The sequence below is a fragment of the Engystomops pustulosus genome, chromosome 9 (genome assembly GCF_040894005.1).
Source record: "Engystomops pustulosus chromosome 9, aEngPut4.maternal, whole genome shotgun sequence".
Taxonomy (NCBI): Eukaryota; Metazoa; Chordata; class Amphibia; order Anura; family Leptodactylidae; genus Engystomops; species Engystomops pustulosus.
The window spans coordinates 108275398-108296197 of NC_092419.1; the positions used below are offsets into that span (position 1 = coordinate 108275398).

At 48.2% G+C, this 20800-nt stretch overlaps 1 protein-coding gene across 1 annotated transcript; it reads right to left on the reverse strand.

The window, feature by feature from the left end:
- Positions 1 to 65: 65 nt before the first annotated feature.
- On the reverse strand, positions 66 to 18277 carry MAMDC4 (MAM domain containing 4). Its single transcript, XM_072125478.1, has 28 exons — positions 17330 to 18277; positions 16228 to 16317; positions 15572 to 15745; positions 15286 to 15411; positions 14991 to 15133; positions 14831 to 14915; positions 13487 to 13606; positions 13197 to 13313; positions 11879 to 11961; positions 10857 to 11018; positions 10188 to 10272; positions 9630 to 9707; positions 9171 to 9242; positions 8763 to 8894; positions 8515 to 8645; positions 8039 to 8141; positions 7741 to 7848; positions 6765 to 6899; positions 6125 to 6246; positions 5487 to 5706; positions 5176 to 5298; positions 4963 to 5093; positions 4733 to 4823; positions 4414 to 4563; positions 3902 to 4036; positions 889 to 1016; positions 706 to 814; positions 66 to 313 (listed from the first exon to the last, which is right to left on the reverse strand). The coding sequence occupies exons 1-28, from the start codon at positions 17376 to 17378 to the stop codon at positions 120 to 122; spliced, it is 3396 nt and encodes a 1131-aa protein (XP_071981579.1). The 5' UTR covers positions 17379 to 18277; the 3' UTR covers positions 66 to 119.
- Between the last annotated feature and the right edge of the window lie 2523 nt (positions 18278 to 20800).

Genomic DNA, 20800 nt, shown 5'->3' on the forward strand with positions numbered 1-20800 from the left:
TGGTCTGGCTGCTATGGGTAAGTACAAGCCTCACAGATGTGTAGTGCACAGGAACAGTCAGCGCCTTCTAGAAAGCCTACGTTTTATTAGACCTATATTACAGCAGCGCATGGCCGTGTTCAGCTTTCTGAAGGGTCAGTGTCGTACACCACGTTATCAAAGCCATCGATCTGGTCTTCCTGGTCCGGTAACCCAGGGGAGTTCTGCACATTTCTCTTCCATCTGCGGTACAAGAGGAAAACCAGCACCAGGCACAGGACGGCGATGATCACTCCGATGACGATGGCCCAGATCTCTCCAGAGTTGCCTTTACCTGCAAGAACACAGGTCAGTAGTTATAGTAGTAGATGAGAAATATTCCTCTGTTCTAGCAGTGAATCCGAGAAGAGATTTAAAGGGAACCTGTCAGGGTAGTTTGGAACACTAAACCATCCACAGGTTGGTACAGACCGGTCTCAAATCCCCAAGTAGTATTTTTCGGTTATAGTATTTAAAAAGCAGGCGTAGTACACTGCGACCACACTGCGCAAGCAGGGTATCCTGGTATCCTAGGAATCTGCTTCCACAACTGTATAAGTGTAGCCAATGTATATTCTAGTAGTAAGAATCATGGACATCCTTCATATGACCAAGTATTGATGTCTATGGGGCTGTTACCGCTGCACTGGACTCCTAGTATAGACTATGGATCTAAGACTTTATTACCTTTTGGTTTCTCTACAGTGTGACACAGCGTGTCCGGGGTGTACTGCAGATCATCCAATGAGATGACGGCGCTGTGTGGACGGGTGCCCTTCATTGCTTCAAATACAATCTGTAAAGAGAGGTAACATGTGACTATCCTGTGTATGCTGTGCTGGAGGCTAGCCGCACTACATACAATGGTACCTGGAACTCTCCAGAGCTGTTCAGCTGCAGCTTTTCTTCCTGCCAGTCGCTGCTGTGATAGCCATGAAGCCCCCAGACTGGTAGCAGCCCCTGTGCACTGGTCACATACAGAACCAGCTCCCCCACATCTGCAGAGGAAGAAACAAAGTGATCTGTGTTCTGATGGTGCAGGTCTGACCCTGTGCTGTAAAGCATCTGTACAGACATTGGTGGTGGCTCAGGGACCAGTCTGATGAGTGAGAATGATGGAATCAGAGGTCCCTTTATAGGGGACATTGCATGTACCAAGTGTCCTGAGATCTGGTGCGGACTGAACATGCTGGATTTACAGAGAATTGCCTTTATCAAGAGTTTCATGCTTGATAAAGATTTTTTCAATGGCCTACAAATGTAGCTGTTCTGTAAGACAGTCGTCTGCTGAACTGGGGGGTGTCATTGATTTTTGTATATGTCAGATTTAGCACAGTAGTCGTTCAAGTAGAAAAACTTGTTACTCCTCCACAGAAAAGCAATCCAACAGTATATGCAACACTTCATTCTTAGCAAATCAGACCTTCATCAGGCATGGATTGCAGGGTATATAACAGGGGGAACATAGGAGAATGAGGTGCAAGGGAAGGAAGAAGCGGCTAGAGAACAACACCCTCATATTAACTACGTGTACTACAGATTTAGCGCAGTGGCTTGGACTTTGGTAAAAGTCGCACATTTTTTCAGATCTGATTTCTCTGTTTCTCCGACATCAGGAGGGGACTGCGGGTGCTACATCTGTCTGCCACCTCCAGGAGTCGCATGATAAATCTGACGGAAGTAGAAGGTTGGAAAACTGCACAACAGTTGTGACATTTGTACCCCAGAAAACTGATGTAACTACAATGATGAATCACTGGGAAACATTTAACAGTATAAAAGTTATAGGGGGAATTTAATTCTAGTTTAACTGGTTCACTGTGGGCAGTGGGCTCCTGTGCATGAAGAGGGCTCACGGGCCGGGCCCTCTCCATAGCCGGTAAGTCTGTGCATATTGCAGCAAAGGCTTACCGGTAACACCCGCGATCATGGGTGTTATCACAGCAATCGCATAGCAACCTTGCCTAGGATCCTTGGTCCCCGTAACATCTTCCAAAGACCCGAGGCTGTTTCGTTTTAACCCCTTCATTACAATGTGCTGATAACACATTGTAATGTATGAGTAGTAAAATCCCCATATACTGTAGTATGGCAGTATATGATAGGATCGATCAGACAACCTAGGGTTAAAGTACCCTAGAGTCTGAAAAATAGTAAAAAGAATAAAAAGTAAAAAAAAATTATAAAACCTAAAAATTCAAATCACCCCCCCCCTTTTCCTAGCACTGATATAAATAAACAGTAAAAAATCATAAACACATTAGGTGTCGCCGCGTCCGAAAAAGCCCGATCTATCAAAATATAAGTTTTTCACTGCATTTACCCCGTAACGGAAAATAGTGCCCAAAGTCGAAAATGGCACCTTTTTGCCATTTTGAAAAATATATATATAAAAAAAAGATTGTGCGACCTTTTGATCACTGTCTTAAAAATGATATTGTTGAAAATATTAAATGTCGCGAAAAAAGACACCACCCACAGCTCCGTACAACAAAGTATAAAAAAGTAGTTAGTGCCAGAAGTTGGCAAAATCCCAAAAAATTTTTTGTACAGGAGGTTTTAATTTTTGTAAATGTATGAAAACATTATAAAACCTATACAAATTTGGTATCCCCTTAATCACAACAACCCGATGAATAAAGTAGACCTGTCATTGGCGCACAGTGAAAGCCGTAAGATCCAAGCCCACAAGAAAACGGCACAGATGCGCTTTTTCACCATTTTCACTGCATTTTGGAATTTTTTTTCCCACTTCCCGGTATTCGGCATGGAGTATTCAATACCATCACTATGAAGTGCAATTTGTTACACAGAAAACAAGCAGTCACAGCTCTTCACGTGTAAATATAAAAAAGTTCTAGATTTTTGAAGGTGGGCAGTGAAAAATGGAAATGAAAAAAACAGGTAAGGGCCCGGTCCTTAACCGGTTAAAGAACATTGTGGCCTTAAGTATTCATTCAGCAGTGATTAAAGGATATGGTTTGTGTAAGGAAAAGTTATACAATTTTCCTATATATCTTTAGTATGAATTCCTCACGGTTCCCCTCTGCTTGCTGTCCTGCCATAGAAAGATTCTGTGTTTACTTCCAGTGGATAGAAATCTGTCCATGAGCCGTTAGTATCGCACAGTAATCAGTGCCGTGTGAACCCGTGTCCATTCACTTTTATGGCAGGACAGCAAGCAGAGATCTAGAAAACCATGAGGAATTAATGCTGAAAGTATATTGAAAAATTTTATAACTTTTCCTTACCCAAACAATTTCAAATATTTGCCGAAAGTAAATAACCCCTTTAAGAGTCATTTATTGATGGGGGATGAGATGTGGGGCAGCAGTCCTAGTAGTCCTGAGCAGCATGTCTGCATGGCCAGTCCTGTCCATGGGTTGCATTTGGTTCTGCAGCTCATGTCCATTGAAAGGAATGGGACTGAGTAGCAATACCATATACATCCTGCAGCGAGGTGGGGTGCTGTTTTATGGAACAGCATCCATGTTTTTGTAACCCTGGACATCCCCTTTCGGCGCCTGATGCTGGCTGATAGTCGGATTGTCTATTATAATTGTGCTTGGATTTACTCCAGAAAGCTGCACTGTGCACATTTGCTCAGTTTTTGGCCTGTATCTTGTTCCCTGTAAAGCTGCATTGACCTTCTACAGGACTGAACTTGGCAAAAACCCTGCCGACATGGGAGCATTTAAGTCAGTTTTAATAGTACAATGTGTAATGTCTTATTATTGTATATGTCCCCCATGATCTGTGCGCTGCTGTGGTATATGATGGTGATATGATTTGTGTTGTGGAGCAGTCCATGGGACGCACAGGACAGTTCTCCCTATAGATATGAGTGCAGCCTCCGCCTCTAGTGCTGGATCCAGTGACTTACGGAAATGGTCTGCAGAGTCTGTGCGGTGGGAGAAGGTGAAGCAGGATCCGGTGGTCTCGGGCAGGTGGTCACTGATCAGCCAGGCGGAGGAGCCTTCTGTGTGCATAGCTCCGGTGTCCACAAACACGTAATGTCCTGCAGTAGTAGGAACAGACGCCATCAGGACAAGTGATCCTGCAGAGAGGCCATGGCTCTCACACAAGCAAGGACCAATCATCAGATGAGATTGTACTCAGTATTCTAATTAGGCTTCTTACAGACAGATGGGCGGTCCTGGGCTGCCTGGCTCCACCCATAGATACAAAAGTAAGTGTGCGGTCGCATAAGGAGCATGCAATTGTTTTAGAAACACAATACAAACGCCCAGGAGTGATTTGTGTACATGCTGGTTACCAGTCGCAGGCCTGTCACTGTCGCTGAAGATGTGATCGGCCTGAGCCTGCAGTTTGCGTCCAATTATCCTCCCAATAACTGTCTAATGGACCTCATGTAATGTTATCCTTGTACTTCACCTTCTGAAGAGCCGAGGTTGCGATCCTTGTCCGGGGTGGAGCTCGGTCTGTTTGTGGCGGCTCCGTCCGTCCAGTCCCAGTCATACGTGTCTATTAGGGGAATACGGACGTTGGTCCAGGAGCAGGGCCCCCGCTCAAAGTCACAGGATACTGCGGAGGAGGAGGAAGACACTACATGATGGATCATTGCAGACAATAACTGGTCATCCACTAGTTATGCCTTGGATCACCTTGGGTACTTGCACCCCACTTTGGTCTCCTCCATACAATACTGGGGTGCAGAGCAGTGACCATGGTGCCCTGTAGGGATGTCACTTACCTGATTCATGACAGCGATGATGGTTGATGTGAATGTCGTCCACAGCGATGTAAGAGCGATCTCCACCTGCACCAACGGCTTCAAGCAGCAGCTGCGGGGGGAAATAATCACAATAACTGGGGGTCCAGACACGGATTATTGTACATCAGAAAACTGGCACCCAGAAAAACCTCTCACATCAGGTCCCTGGAGCCTCCTAATGTAGAGCAATGTGACCCTAATAGTGTTACCTTCCATTGCCCCTGGGCCTGGATGGCCGCCTGCCCGTGGCGCCAGCTGCCTGGTTTAGCCCCGGAGATCCGCAGAATTTCTTTCTTCTTCTTTTTGCCAGTATCTTCCTCCATATATACAATCAGTGTTCCTGCAGATTAGGAGAAATGGACCCGATAGTCCAGAAATATGATGCAGCACTGAGGATACCATCATGTAATTCACTTACTGACCTGGGTTGGCTCCCCCCATCTGGTACCAGAAGTTCAGGCAGCCCTGGTCCGGGTGGGCACTGTACACACTGGATGTTAGCAGCGCAGACTTCTTGCTGCTGGTGTCCACCACCATGTAATGGCCTGCGGATGCCAGGACAACTATCAGTACATGCGCTAACCTCAGCTAGACTGGGCCAGAACCCGGGCATAGCATACAGGCGGCTGGAGAAGAGGGGTGCGAGCCCCCTAAAGATAGAACATGCTCCATCCTTCCTCCGCTATATAAACGTTCATGTCTGCAGGAGCCGATGGCTACAGATCTGACTTACCAGAGAAGCTCTGCAGCGTGTGATCATGGGACGGTCCCGGCTGCTGGTTGAAGGGAAGATTCCGATGTAAATTCCACTTATTTGTTCCCTCAGAGGAAAATCCACAAGATCCGGCCTCAAAGGAGCAGCGCGTAGGAGGGGCACAGGATCCGCTCATCACAGTGATGTCATCAATAGCAATATGGCCGACGGAGCCGTCCCGCAGCGCCTCAAAGATCAGCTGAGAGGGGAATGACAATGGTATATTACATAGGTATCCAAGAGCGCCCCCTAGGGATGATATGTGCAGCCTGCAGGTGTCCAGGAAGAAGATTCACAAAGTTACGAAACTACTAAACATCTCATCATGAGAATCACCCACAGGAGCGGTAAGTAGCCGGGACTGACTGATGTTACATGACAGACACCAGGTCCAATAGCATGAAGAACATGCCCACCGCAGCATGCACCCCCCAGTCACTGCCCACCGCACCCATCACCGGACCAGGAAAATCCTAAAGCTGCCTCTGGTGTCCGATCCTTATAACTACACGACAGAACATGTAACACGAGACGTGCGATGGAGGGGGCCCTCTCATCTAGCTTTATTTAGGGCCACAGTGCTCTGCAGCTCCCCCCAGTGTGCACATAGAACATACCTGGTATTTCTGGCTGGTGAGTGTGACAGTCTCCCGGTGCCAGCGGTTCCCATGGGTTCCTGTACTGGTCCATAATAATTTCTCTTCTCCTCCATTGTATTTGCTGAACAGGTTTAAGGTGCCTGGAATCAGAAATACAAAGATCCCGAGCGCCGGCTCCATGTGTGTGTATATACTCTGACAGCACATGACTAGTCTGATCCATGCGCCGGCTCCATGCACGTGTGTGTATATACTCTGACATGACCGGGATACAGGGACGTGACTAGTCTGATCCATGCGCCGTCTCCATGTGTGTGTATATACTCTGACAGCACATGACTAGTCTGATCCATGCACGTGTGTGTATATACTCTGACATGACCGGGATACAGGGACGTGACTAGTCTGATCCATGCGCCAGCTATCTGCCCATAGGGTCCGGTCTACATCCTGGTCAGAACCTCTAGTGCAGATTTCATCATATTTTATGGATACAATATTGCAGCACTAGGCTTCTTGCATATGCACCTAAGGACCCCATCATAGGTCTTAGGGGTGTGGGTTGTGCGCAGATTCAGGTTCTAACAACAATGTGCATGTGACCCGGGTGCTGCTGGTTCTGGACATGTAAGTGGCAGTGTGTGCAGGATATTCTCACCTGTGTCAGGGCCAAACATCCTGTGGTGGAAGGAGAGGCAGGAGATGTCACTAATCCCGGACTGTGGATAGGAGAGCAGGCGAGCCTTAGTACCCCGATCCGAGCGCGACTCTCCCTCCACAAACAAGTAATAACCTGAAGGGGACACAAGTCTCAGTGCGGCCGGGTACAGAGGGGTCACAGGAGATGTGGGGGGTAGTAGTATTAGTGCGGCCAGGTATAGAGGGGTCACAGGAGATGTGGGGGGTAGTAGTATCAGTGCGGCCGGGTATAGAGGGGTCACAGGAGATGTGGGGGGTAGTAGTATCAGTGCGGCCGGGTATAGAGGGGTCACAGAAGATGTGGGGGGTAGTAGTATCAGTGCGGCCGGGTATAGAGGGGTCACAGGAGATGTGGGGGGTAATAGTATCAGTGCGGCCGGGTATAGAGGGGTCACAGGAGATGTGGGGGGTAATAGTATTAGTGCGGCCAGGTATAGAGGGGTCACAGGAGATGTGGGGGGTAGTTGTATCAGTGAGGCCGGGTATAGAGGGGTCACAGGAGATGTGGGGGGTAATAGTATCAGTGCGGCCGGGTATAGAGGGGTCACAGGAGATGTGGGGGGTAATAGTATTAGTGCGGCCAGGTATAGAGGGGTCACAGGAGATGTGGGGGGTAGTTGTATCAGTGAGGCCGGGTATAGAGGGGTCACAGGAAATGTGGGGGGTAGTAGTATTAGTGCGGCCGGGTATAGAGGGGTCACAGGAGATGTGGGGGGTAATAGTATTAGTGAGGCCGGGTATAGAGGGGTCACAGGAGATGTGGGGGGTAATAGTATTAGTGCGGCCGGGTATAGAGGGGTCACAGGAGATGTGGGGGGTAATAGTATTAGTGCGGCCAGGTATAGAGGGGTCACAGGAGATGTGGGGGGTAGTAGTATTAGTGCGGACGGGTATAGAGGGGTCACAGGAGATGTGGGGGCATGGAAGGAGCTGACCTTGCCCTGTGGTGTGGTCAGACACGGTCCCAAGCTTCCAATCAATCTCGTCCGTTACATCCTGGTACCAGCCGCACAGCCCGCGCTCAAAATTACACGTCACCGGTGCTAGAACAATACAGAGTAAACACTGACGGGATTCATGGAGTTTAACGTTACACAAGATTTTTACTGTCAGTGCAGGATTTAGTCTTCTGACAGATGAGGATGTGACAAGGACACAGCGTTCATAGCAATATACCACAGCCCCAAAACCTGTCACCACTCATTGTGCACCCTCTTATCCATCTCTTCCTACCTGGAGCAGCCGCTTCCTTCTCACATCCAACAAACTGTATGTTCTGCACTGCAGCGCTCCAGTTCCCCAAAGGTCCGGGGTCCACAGCTCCAACCAGCACCAACTATGACCGGGATAAGAAGCAGAGGCTCACTACTGCCCTCTAGTGATGGAAATGCTGCACACACAAGCCATTTATCTCACCTTAAAGGACATTACCACCAGGGTAAAAAGCTGTATGCAAATGAGCCTGAGGGGCCCCATTAACAGCTATGGAGCCTGAACCCCGCTGGCTCATTTGCATACAACCTTTCACCTTGGTGGTAGATGCCCTTTAAGGCAAGTCTCAAATTCAGCAAAATCTCAGAAAACATCAGCTAAGGAATAAGTGACTTTTTAAAGGGGCGGCTTTACTTCACCCAATTCTGCAAAGGGTGGACAAGCCCTTGAAATATATGTAGCAACCTTTACAATGTGTAAGAAATCTCCTCCAGCACCTGGAAAGCTTGTGGCCTCTCCCCCAGAGGGATCAGGATGGATTTCCATGCATCAGTCGCCTCTCCACGGCTCTCCCAAACATGCGAGTGTGTATCAAGCAGCGGATCCCACACTCCGAGAGAGAGGAAGCCTGGAAGAGACGGAGATCAGGACCCTCAGTCCCAGTAACTAATAACATACATATCCCAGAATGCACCACGGCCTCCTCTCCAGACCCTGAACCAGCAGGCATCATGTACTTACACACCTGCAGGGCCAGTGTGAAGGTAGTATGTGATGTTAAGAGAACACGAGGGTCCGGTGGCGCACAAGAGGGGGCTGAGGGTCTCTGCATCAGTCTTTAAATTCCCCGCGGCTTTCTGCACAGTCAGGAAGTGGCCTGAGGCAAAAGTAAAAGACATTGGGGCAGATTTATCAAGTGTCTGAAAGTCAGAATATTTCTAGTTGCCCATGGCAACCAATCACAGCTCAGCTCTCATTTTATCAGTGCTCATAAATATTTTAAAGGGGAGCTGTGATTGGTTGCCATGGGCAACTAGAAATATTCTGACTTTCAGACACTTGATAAATCTGCCCCATTGAGTACAGATCATAACATCATATATATAAAATATGAAAATTGTAGAAAGTCTATGCACAAAGCAGCGGCACTTACCTGCAGAAGATTTTCTCCACTTGATCGCGCCAATACTGACGTCCATCCAGTCTTCAACTTTGATCTCGGTAGCTAAAAAAAAAAAAATGTAAAACGTTATCTGTGCAAGAAAGGGTTAACAGTAACCCCCCACCCCTCCATTTCCCTTCTTGTATCACTGCCATCATTAGTAGGAGATCATACAGGGCATATTCTGACCAATCAGGATAAGTCTTTGTATAACTGCTCCATCAGGAGCTGCACTCACAATTCTGAAAACAGCGAAGCCCGGCGGCTCAAACCTTATAGATCAGACCCTCTGGATGCCAAAGGGGAAAGATAGGAAATGGGAATACAGGAAGCAGGGGGCTTATTCTGTAAACCAGAAGGTTTAATTGCAGCTCTAGTGGTGACTGGAGGATAAAATACAGAAACACACTAAACCCTAAATTTATTATCCTTTATTATATCTGGTGCTACCTGGTGCACAACCTTCCCGCACTCTCCTGGTCCCAGCGTCCGGCCTCGGAGAGGAGAAACTTGTTCCGACAAAACCATCTGCAAAAAATACAATGATCCCATGAGAGGAGAAACCACTATTGGGTCTCTGGTCCAGGGGGAGACAGACCCGGAGGCAGCTCTGCTGGGGGCGATGTACAAACTACTGACCTCAGGGGCCTCTATAATCACAACTAGAGATTATTGGGAGAGGAGGTTGAGGCTACATTCACCCCATATCCGGAGAGGAGGCAAGTAACTGGTGTCCGGGGGGCTTCTATGGGATACATGATGGAAATAGAGGACTGGGTGACATGGGGGGGCGCAGGTTACTCATAACTAAGGAAACCAGTCCTGCCCATCGGTATTACAATATCTCACGTTGTGTCAGTGAGTTCTGGCCTCAGACCCCTGGTATAGCGGCAGGACTGCGAGTCATTGGAGGTGCTCAGGTTATTGCACAGGTTCAGGGTGCGGGGATGGTGGGGGGGTCCATGTGATAATTGAATAATTCAGGCTCTTCAGCTAAAAAGAACCTACTCTGCACTGTGCATCCAGGGGACAGGATCAGATCATCGATGGCGACGACACCGGACGCTCCTCCAGCGGAGCCCTCAACGAAAATCTGGAGAAAAGAAGAAGAGAGACTATATTGGTGCCGCACACAGAGGCTCGGGACGCGGCGGCACCGCACACAGAGGCTCGGGACGCGGCGGCACCGCACACAGAGGCTCGGGACGCGGCGGCACCGCACACAGAGGCTCGGGACGCGGCGGCACCGCACACAGAGGCTCGGGACGCGGCGGCACCGCACACAGAGGCTCGGGACGCGGCGGCACCGCACACAGAGGCTCGGGACGCGGCGGCACCGCACACAGAGGCTCGGGACGCGGCGGCACCGCACACAGAGGCTCGGGACGCGGCGGCACCGCACACAGAGGCTCGGGACGCGGCGGCACCGCACACAGAGGCTCGGGACGCGGCGGCACCGCACACAGAGGAGATAGACAACATGTACATTATGTGAGAAGGCACTGGATAAGTGTGAAGGGCCCAGTATAAACACTACATCTCCCAGCATGCACAGCTGCACTTGCTCTGTACGGAGATAATGAAAGCAGTGACATCATCTTCCCTGGTGACAGCACAGAATATCAGAAGTGGCCGCTGTGTCCCAGCATCAGGACTCACGGACAGATCAGGCTTTACCTGGAATGGATCAGATGTAGATAATACGACCCTTTCCCGGATCCACGCTGCGCCCCTCTGCCCCTGCAGCTGTAACAAAACTTGTTCTGTCTGCCCGCTACCAGGAGAACGGGAACCCACAGACAAAGAGCCGGAGCCGCTCATGTAATAGTAGAAGAAGAGCTGTGGGACAAAGAGCACAGAGCACAGCAGTGTGAGGTATCATTACACATCTCTCCAGGGACAATACATAACACTGGCTGCAGAGAGCACAGAGCACAGCAGTGTGAGGTCTGATTACACATCTCTCCAGGGATAATACATAACACTGGCTGCAGAGAGCACAGCAGTGTGAGGTCTGATTACACATCTCTCCAGGGACAATACATAACACTGGCTGCAGAGAGCACAGAGCACAGCAGTGTGAGGAATGATTACACATCTCTCCAGGGACAACACCTGACACTGGCTGCAGAGAGCACAGAGCACAGCAGTGTGAGGAATGATTACACATCTCTCCAGGGACAACACCTGACACTGGCTGCAGAGAGCACAGCAGTGTGAGGTTTGATTACACATCTCTCCAGAGACAATACATAACACTGGCTGCAGAGAGCACAGAGCACAGCAGTGTGAGGTCTGATTACACATCTCTCCAGGGACAATACATAACACTGGCTGCAGAGAGCACAGAGCACAGCAGTGTGAGGTCTGATTACACATCTCTCCAGGGACAATACATAACACTGGCTGCAGAGAGCACAGAGCACAGCAGTGTGAGGTATAATTACACATCTCTCCAGGGACAATACATAACACTAGCTGCACAGAGCACAGAGCACAGCAGTGTGAGGTATGATTACACATCTCTCCAGGGACAATACATAACACTGGCTGCAGAGAGCACAGAGCACAGCAGTGTGAGGTCTGATTACACATCTCTCCAGGGACAATACATAACACTAGCTGCACAGAGCACAGCAGTGTGAGTTATGATTACACTGGCTGCACAGGGAACAGAAGGTACTATGAATATAACATACATTGCACTGCTGGTTTCCGTCCCTCTGTAACACTGGGCTCTCCAGTCTGTGCGAGCCGCTCTGTGGAACCCGTAGGAAATGCCCTAAAACACATAGAAAACATATAGAAAACAAAACAACAACGTAACCTGAGATCTGGAATCCAAAATGTATATTTTGCTCCCAAAACCACCAATAGTATGAAAACCCTTTTCATAAGATCAGCACTACAACCCCCAACATGTCAGACTAGTTTAGGAATATAATCTCCAGGGTATCCAATCCTATCCTGTGTGATACTGCCCGCTGAGCTGTGTATCTAATCCTATCCTGTGTGATACTGCCCACTGAGCTGTGTATCTAATCCTCTCCTGTGTGCTACCGCCTGCTGAGCTGTGTATCTAATCCTCCCCTGTGTGATACTGCCCACTGAGCTGTGTATCTAATCCTATCCTGTGTGATACTGCCCACTGAGCTGTGTATCTAATCCTATCCTGTGTGATACTGTCTGCTGCGCTGTGTATCTAATCCTATCATGTGTGATACTGTCTGCTGCGCTGTGTATCTAATCCTATCCTGTGTGATACTGACTGCTGATCTGTGTATCTAATCCTATCCTGTGTGATACTGCCCACTGAGCTGTGTATCTAATCCTATCCTGTGTGATACTGTCTGCTGCGCTGTATATCTAATCCTGTGTCATACTGACTGCTGAGCTGTGTATCTAATCCCAACCTGTGTGATACTGTCTGCTGAGCTGTGTATCTAATCCTATCCTGTGTGATACTGACTGCTGAGCTGTGTATCTAATCCCATCCTGTGTCATACTGACTGTTGAGCTGTGTATCTAATCCTATGTCATACTGTCTGCTGAGCTGTGTATCTAATCCTATCCTGTGTGATACTGACTGCTGAGCTGTGTATCTAATCCCATCCTGTGTGATACTGACTGCTGAGCTGTGTATCTAATCCCAACCTGTGTGATACTGTCTGCTGAGCTGTGTATCTAATCCTATCCTGTGTGATACTGCCTGCTGAGCTGTGTATCTAATCCTATTCTGTGTGATACTGCCTGCTGAGCTGTGTATCTAATCCTATTCTGTGTGATACTGCCTGCTGAGCTGTGTATCTAATCCCATCCTGTGTCATACTGACTGCTGAGCTGTGTATCTAATCCTATCATGTGTGATACTGCCTGCTGAGCTGTGTATCTAATCCTATCCTGTGTGATACTGTTTGTTGAGCTGCGTATCCAATCCTATCCTGTGTGATACGTCCTGCTGAGCTGCATATCCAATCCTGTGTGATACTGTCTCCTGGACACTGTATCTTATCCCACCTGTTCGGCTGTTCTTGGTGTGGTCTCTCTCCGGGGTGGAGTCAGATCCCATCACTCTTTCCCATGTAGAATTCCATAGACATTCTGCACTTTCAAAACTGCAGGACCGGGACATGTCTGAAAAGAGATTGTCAAGATTTAGGCCCTGATCACATGACGCTTCCTCACACACAGGAGCCATTGGCTGATAATACAAGGAAGCAGGAGGCCGAGAGACACAAACCCCCCCTGTTATCTGTACACAAAGACTCCGAGATCATAATAACCAAATCCAGGAGCTCAGACTTTACCGCAACCAATCTCATCAGACGCATCACCACAGTCATCAGTGCCGTCACACTGCGCGTCCTGCTCTATACAGCTACCACGGAGACAGCGATACTGCTCCAACCCGCACTGTGTCTGCAGACCTGGGGAGAGATGATAGTAGTTATATTCCTGTACATAGGGGGCAGTATTATAGTAGTTATATTCCTGTACATAGGGGGCAGTATTATAGTAGTTATATTCTTGTACATAGGGGGCAGTATTATAGTAGTTATATTCTTGTACATAGGGGACAGTATTATAGTAGTTATATTCTTGTACATAGGGGACAGTATTATAGTAGTTATATTCCTGTACATAGGGGCAGTATTATAGTAGTTATATTCTTGTACATAGGGGACAGTATTATAGTAGTTATATTCTTGTACATAGGGGACAGTATTATAGTAGTTATATTCCTGTACATAGGGGGCAGTATTATAGTAGTTATATTCCTGTACATAGGGAGCAGTATTATAGTAGTTATATTCTTGTACATAGGGGACAGTATTATAGTAGTTATATTCTTGTACATAGGGGGCAGTATTATAGCAGTTATATCCCTGTACATAGGGGACAGTATTATAGTAGTTATATTCCTGTACATAGGGGACAGTATTATAGTAGTTATATTCCTGTACATAGTGGGCAGTATTATAGTAGTTATATTCCTGTACATAGGGGGCAGTATTATAGTAGTTATATTCTTGTACATAGGGGGCAGTATTATAGTAGTTATATTCCTGTACATAGGGAGCAGTATTATAGTAGTTATATTCCTGTACATAGGGGGCAGTATTATAGTAGTTATATTCTTGTACATAGGAGGCAGTATTATAGTAGTTATATTCTTGTACATAGGGGGCAGTATTATAGTAGTTATATTCTTGTACATAGGGGGCAGTATTATAGTAGTTATTTTCCTGTACATAGGGGGCAGTATTATAGTAGTTATATTCTTGTACATAGGGAGCAGTATTATAATAGTTATATTCCTGTACATAGGGGGCAGTATTATAGTAGTATGAATATAAATGCCCCATGCAGACTCGTGTATGGGGGCCATTGCTACAGGCACACAATTTGCACGGCCCCCATAGTTGTCCATGGCACCCAGTGACACCCATGGTGAGGTGAGCATGTGCGGTCTCACTGCATTGTGACCGAGCTGGCAGAAAAATACACAGAAAAATATAGGACATATAATACCGCACATTATTACAGAGAAGCTGCACAGCTTTCAATGGAGAGGAGAGGGGTGAGGAGCGCGGGGCTGGAGCATATGTTCGCCAGAACCCTGTGAGATCCCTATATAATCTACGTTATACCTTGAAGACTACAATGACGGAATTCCAAATCGTCCACAGCGAAGTCTCCATGACTCAGAGCGTCCCGGGATGCAGTCAGGATGATCTACAGAACATGCACATAAGAACATACATCAGACATGTGACAATTACTCAGGGATGATGGAGGCAGAAGATTTACCTGGAAGTCTCCGGGGATGCGGCCTGTAAACACGAGCGCTCTCCTCCAGGTCTGAGCGCTGTCCTGTCCGCTCTCCCATAAGGTGAGTGTCTGGGTGCGGTCGGCCAGATGCAGGGAGAGGCTCCCGTTCACCCGAGGAGAATCTAGGAGACGGACAGTGATGTCAGACATTTGTATGTTTGACATCACTGGTATCTGATAATGAGGCGAATACCATGACACCTGCCGCATGATGGAGGCATAACCCAGGTCATCAGACGGTGCAGGAGTCTTTGGATACGTGGCTGGTACCTACCTGAGGCTGACATGTGGTAGTGGACGTGGATCTCACACGTGGCGGCAGCGTCTCTCAGGACAGGTGACTGCAGTCGTGCCGATACTGCAGATTTCCCGCTTTTCCCTTCTGCCATCATAAACCAACCTGTAAAGAGGCGATAATAGTCACCCACCGTCTAGATGGAAAATCTGTCTGGATATTCCCTAATAATCTGAATTACTACTGATGAGACTAGGCTACGGCCCAATGTGGGTGCTGGACTGGTATTTACACCCTCACCCAGCTTTCCCAGCAGCAGACTTACCCCATCGGTTCCCCAGGGTGTGATCTGCATGGGGCCGGGACGTCCACAAGGGGGAGCTGCGCTGGTCTCGCACCCATCGGTAGTCAGAGGTGCTGATGTCTCTCCAGCCACAATCATCGTGTTCAAAGTCACAGCTGAAGGGTCTCCCCCAAACCGGAGAGTCCCGGTGATACCCTGGAGAGAGAGGGAACAGACAGTAAGAGTGACAGATCTGATCCGCACACCATACAATGATCCATTGCTGCTCGCTACATTAACAATACAAACCCAAGGTTCTTAGATACATTTTGATCAAATTGTATAATCCACTGACCTCGTTCTAGTGCGTCCCTCCAATATGTGGTGCAGCATCACATGGCACTCAGCAGGGACCAAGACCCAACAGCCCCCAAGTATCTATACTGGACCCTAAGCGGAGTCCAGGTCCGTGCTGGCGCTTCTGTGTTGACGGTGGACGCCATGTGATACCACAAGCACCAGTGTATGGACCCACTAGAACCAGGTCACCCCGAGATTGTAAGTTGGTTACACAATTTGCTGATAATGTAACCAAGACCCTGGAGTTTATATTACTAATGTATCCGAGCGGCAGTAATCAGTGTGTAATGTGCGGATGTTGGTTCTGGTCCAGGTCCATCTCTGTGTGTCACACTCACCGCAGTCCCGCTCATCAGAGCAGCTCCAGCAGTCACATATGAAGTTACAGCGATTCTCCAGGAGACCCTCACAGGATGACGAGGACAGCGCTGGGGATACAAAGTGACCTGGTTAACCCAAGGAGAAGTACAAGTCCCATATTATGATGTACAGACCTCTGGCCTCCCCAGGGTCCTAATGCAGTGACTTGTTCCATGTATAGGGGGGTTACATGTACAGGCAGTCCCTGGTTTACGTACAAGATAGATTCTGTAGGTTCGTTCTTAAGTCGAATTTGTATGTAAGTCGGATCTGTATATTTTATAAATGTAGCTCCAGACAAATTTTTTTGGTCTCTGTGACGATTGGATTTTAAAAATGTTGGGTTGTCATAAGAACCAGGAGTAATAATAAATCTTAATTACAGACACCTCTAATAACTGATCATTGTAGCCTAGGGCTAAAGTACAGTAATTACCAACATCCAGAGGTCCGTTTGTAACTAGGGGCCGTCTAAGTCGGGTGTTCTTAAGTAGGGGACCGCCTGTACATGTAAGGGACTGCAGTAACACAACATACAATGTGGCCTATGGGTATAATGTCCCTGTAGTCATCAGACGGTGAGGAATCTGCCATGCTGGGAGCTGTAGTGTGAGAACTACAAGTCTCAGCATGCCTGAAGGGTATGCACTCTGGGACGTGTAGTCCTAGTAATGAGCATTAATGTCTATAGTATTCCAAGGGGACTGCAGTGCTGGATGGGCCCAGGGGAGAAGCAGAAGATCCGCTGATGGGCCCAGACTCTGACCCAATGCTAGACCCTAGAGGTCCAGTAGACAATGACCCCATTTAGATACTTGGATTCATTTCATAGAGGCTAAGCCCCCATGACTGATCCCAAGAGATCCCAAACTGACCAGTAGGGGAATGTAATGTGGTAGGAACTGACCCCACCGACCATATGACAATCCCTGGAGTCTTATACAGGGTACAGGACACCAGGTATAAGGGGTCTGGGTGGTCCCCCTCCTCTGTGGGGTCCAGAGCGCCCTCCGCCCTACCACAGCAGTGAATCGTGAAGATAAAGGATCTTAGTCTCAGAAAGGAAGACATTAACCCTACCTGAGCTGGACCAGGCGAGCAATAGCAGAGAGACGAAGGAGCTCCGCATGATACAATCCCAGGAGGAATCTGCTAGAAATAGGGAAGTGGACTTTCACCCCCAGGATAGCAGACGGTGGCAGGAGGGCAGAAGGAGTGAGGGCCCGGCTCTGCAGAACAAGCAAAAAAGGGAAGAGACAAAAGACAAGTAGAAAATGTCTGTCCTGTATCATCCACACTATACACTAGAGCGCCACCTAGCAGGATAATAGCATAGAAAATCACACTGGCTCCGTCTCCCAACTCTGAAGATCTCTGCTTGCTGGAAGTGCAGGAGTCGCTTCTACATCCAAATACCTTACAGGGGTTTTCCAGGTTGTGATACTGATGGCTAATCCTTGGGGGTGCGCTTACCTCTCTGCTTTGAGCTCTAAGTGACTGCTGTAGCACTTAACTCCTGCTCCAGCATTTACTTAGATTAGAGGGGACAGAGCACAGCAGTGTGAGGTATGATTACACATCTCTCCAGGGACAGTACATAACACTGGCTGGAGAGAGCACAGAGCACAGCAGTGTGAGGTCTGATTACACATCTCTCCAGGGACAATACATAACACTGGAGGCAGAGAGCACAGAGTACAGCAGTGCGAGGTCTGATTACACATCTCTCCAGGGACACTACATAACACTGGCTGCAGAGAGAGTACAGAGCACAGCAGTGTGAGGTCTGATTACACATCTCTCCAGGGACAATACATAACACTGGCACAGAGCACAGCAGTGTGAGGTATGATTACACATCTCTCCAGGGACACTACATAACACTGGCTGCAGAGAGCACAGCAGTGTGAGGTATGATTACACATCTCTCCAGGGACACTACATAACACTGGCTGCAGAGAGCACAGAGCACAACAGTGTGAGGTATGATTACACATCTCTCCAGGGACAATACATAACACTGGCTGCAGAGAGCACAGAGCACAGCAGTGTGAGGTATGATTACACATCTCTCCAGGGACAATACATAACACTGGCTGCAGAGAGCACAGAGCACAACAGTGTGAGGTATGATTACACATCTCTCCAGGGACAATACATAACACTGGCTGCAGAGAGCACAGAGCACAGCAGTGTGAGGTATGATTACACATCTCTCCAGGGACAATACATAACACTGGCTGCAGAGAGCACAGAGCACAACAGTGTGAGGTATGATTACACATCTCTCCAGGGACAATACATAACACTGGCTGCAGAGAGCACAGAGCACAGCAGTGTGAGGTATGATTACACATCTCTCCAGGGACATTACATAACACTGGCTGCAGAGAGCACAGAGCACAGCAGTGTGAGGTCTGATTACACATCTCTCCAGGGACAATACATAACACTGGCTGCAGAGAGCACAGAGCACAGCAGTGTGAGGTATGATTACACATCTCTCCAGGGACAGTACATAACACTGGCTGCAGAGAGCACAGAGCACAGCAGTGTGAGGTATGATTACACATCTCTCCAGGGACAATACATAACACTGGCTGCAGAGAGCACAGAGCACAGCAGTGTGAGGTATGATTACACATCTCTCCAGGGACATTACATAACACTGGCTGCAGAGAGCACAGAGCACAGCAGTGTGAGGTCTGATTACACATCTCTCCAGGGACAATACATAACACTGGCTGCAGAGAGCACAGAGCACAGCAGTGTGAGGTATGATTACACATCTCTCCAGGGACACTACATAACACTGGCTGCAGAGAGCACAGAGCACAACAGTGTGAGGTATGATTACACATCTCTCCAGGGACAATACATAACACTGGCTGCAGAGAGCACAGAGCACAGCAGTGTGAGGTATGATTACACATCTCTCCAGGGACAATACATAACACTGGCTGCAGAGAGCACAGAGCACAGCAGTGTGAGGTATGATTACACATCTCTCCAGGGACAATACATAACACTGGCTGCAGAGAGCACAGAGCACAGCAGTGTGAGGTCTGATTACACATCTCTCCAGGGACAATACATAACACTGGCTGCAGAGAGCACAGAGCACAGCAGTGTGAGGTATGATTACACATCTCTCCAGGGACAGTACATAACACTGGCTGCAGAGAGCACAGGGCACAGCAGTGTGAGGTCTGATTATACATCTCTCCAGGAGCAATACATAACACTGGCTGCAGAGAGCACAGAGCACAGCAGTGTGAGGTATGATTACACATCTCTCCAGGGACACTACATAACACTGGCTGCAGAGAGCACAGAGCACAGCAGTGTGAGGTCTGATTACACATCTCTCCAGGGACAATACATAACACTGGCTGCAGAGAGCACAGAGCACAGCAGTGTGAGGTCCGATTACACATCTCTCCAGGGACAATACATAACACTGGCTGCAGAGAGCACAGAGCACAGCAGTGTGAGGTATGATTACACATCTCTCCAGGGACAATACATAACACTGGCTGCAGAGAGCACAGAGCACAGCAGTGTGAGGTATGATTACACATCTCTCCAGGGACAATACATAACACTGGCTGCAGAGAGCACAGAGCACAGCAGTGTGAGGTATGATTACACATCTCTCCAGGGACAATACATAACACTGGCTGCAGAGAGCACAGAGCACAACAGTGTGAGGTATGATTACACATCTCTCCAGGGACAATACATAACACTGGCTGCAGAGAGCACAGAGCACAGCAGTGTGAGGTATGATTACACATCTCTCCAGGGACAATACATAACACTGGCTGCAGAGAGCACAGAGCACAGCAGTGTGAGGTATGATTACACATCTCTCCAGGGACATTACATAACACTGGCTGCAGAGAGCACAGAGCACAGCAGTGTGAGGTCTGATTACACATCTCTCCAGGGACAATACATAACACTGGCTGCAGAGAGCACAGAGCACAGCAGTGTGAGGTATGATTACACATCTCTCCAGGGACAGTACATAACACTGGCTGCAGAGAGCACAGAGCACAACAGTGTGAGGTATGATTACACATCTCTCCAGGGACAATACATAACACTGGCTGCAGAGAGCACAGAGCACAGCAGTGTGAGGTATGATTACACATCTCTCCAGGGACACTACATAACACTGGCTGCAGAGAGCACAGAGCACAACAGTGTGAGGTATGATTACACATCTCTCCAGGGACAATACATAACACTGGCTGCAGAGAGCACAGAGCACAGCAGTGTGAGGTATGATTACACATCTCTCCAGGGACAATACATAACACTGGCTGCAGAGAGCACAGAGCACAGCAGTGTGAGGTCTGATTACACATCTCTCCAGGGACAATACATAACACTGGCTGCAGAGAGCACAGAGCACAGCAGTGTGAGGTATGATTACACATCTCTCCAGGGACAGTACATAACACTGGCTGCAGAGAGCACAGGGCACAGCAGTGTGAGGTCTGATTATACATCTCTCCAGGAGCAATACATAACACTGGCTGCAGA

Coding starts and splice junctions, on each gene's coding strand:
- MAMDC4 (XM_072125478.1), bottom strand. CDS start 17,378: ATGCGGAGCTCCTTCGTCTCTCTGCTATTGCTCGCCTGGTCCAGCTCA. Junction 6,247..6,764: donor GATGTTTGGCCCTGACACAG/GTGAGAATATCC, acceptor TTCTGATTCCAG/GCACCTTAAACCTGTTCAGC. Junction 4,824..4,962: donor AGGCCCAGGGGCAATGGAAG/GTAACACTATTA, acceptor TTCCCCCCGCAG/CTGCTGCTTGAAGCCGTTGG.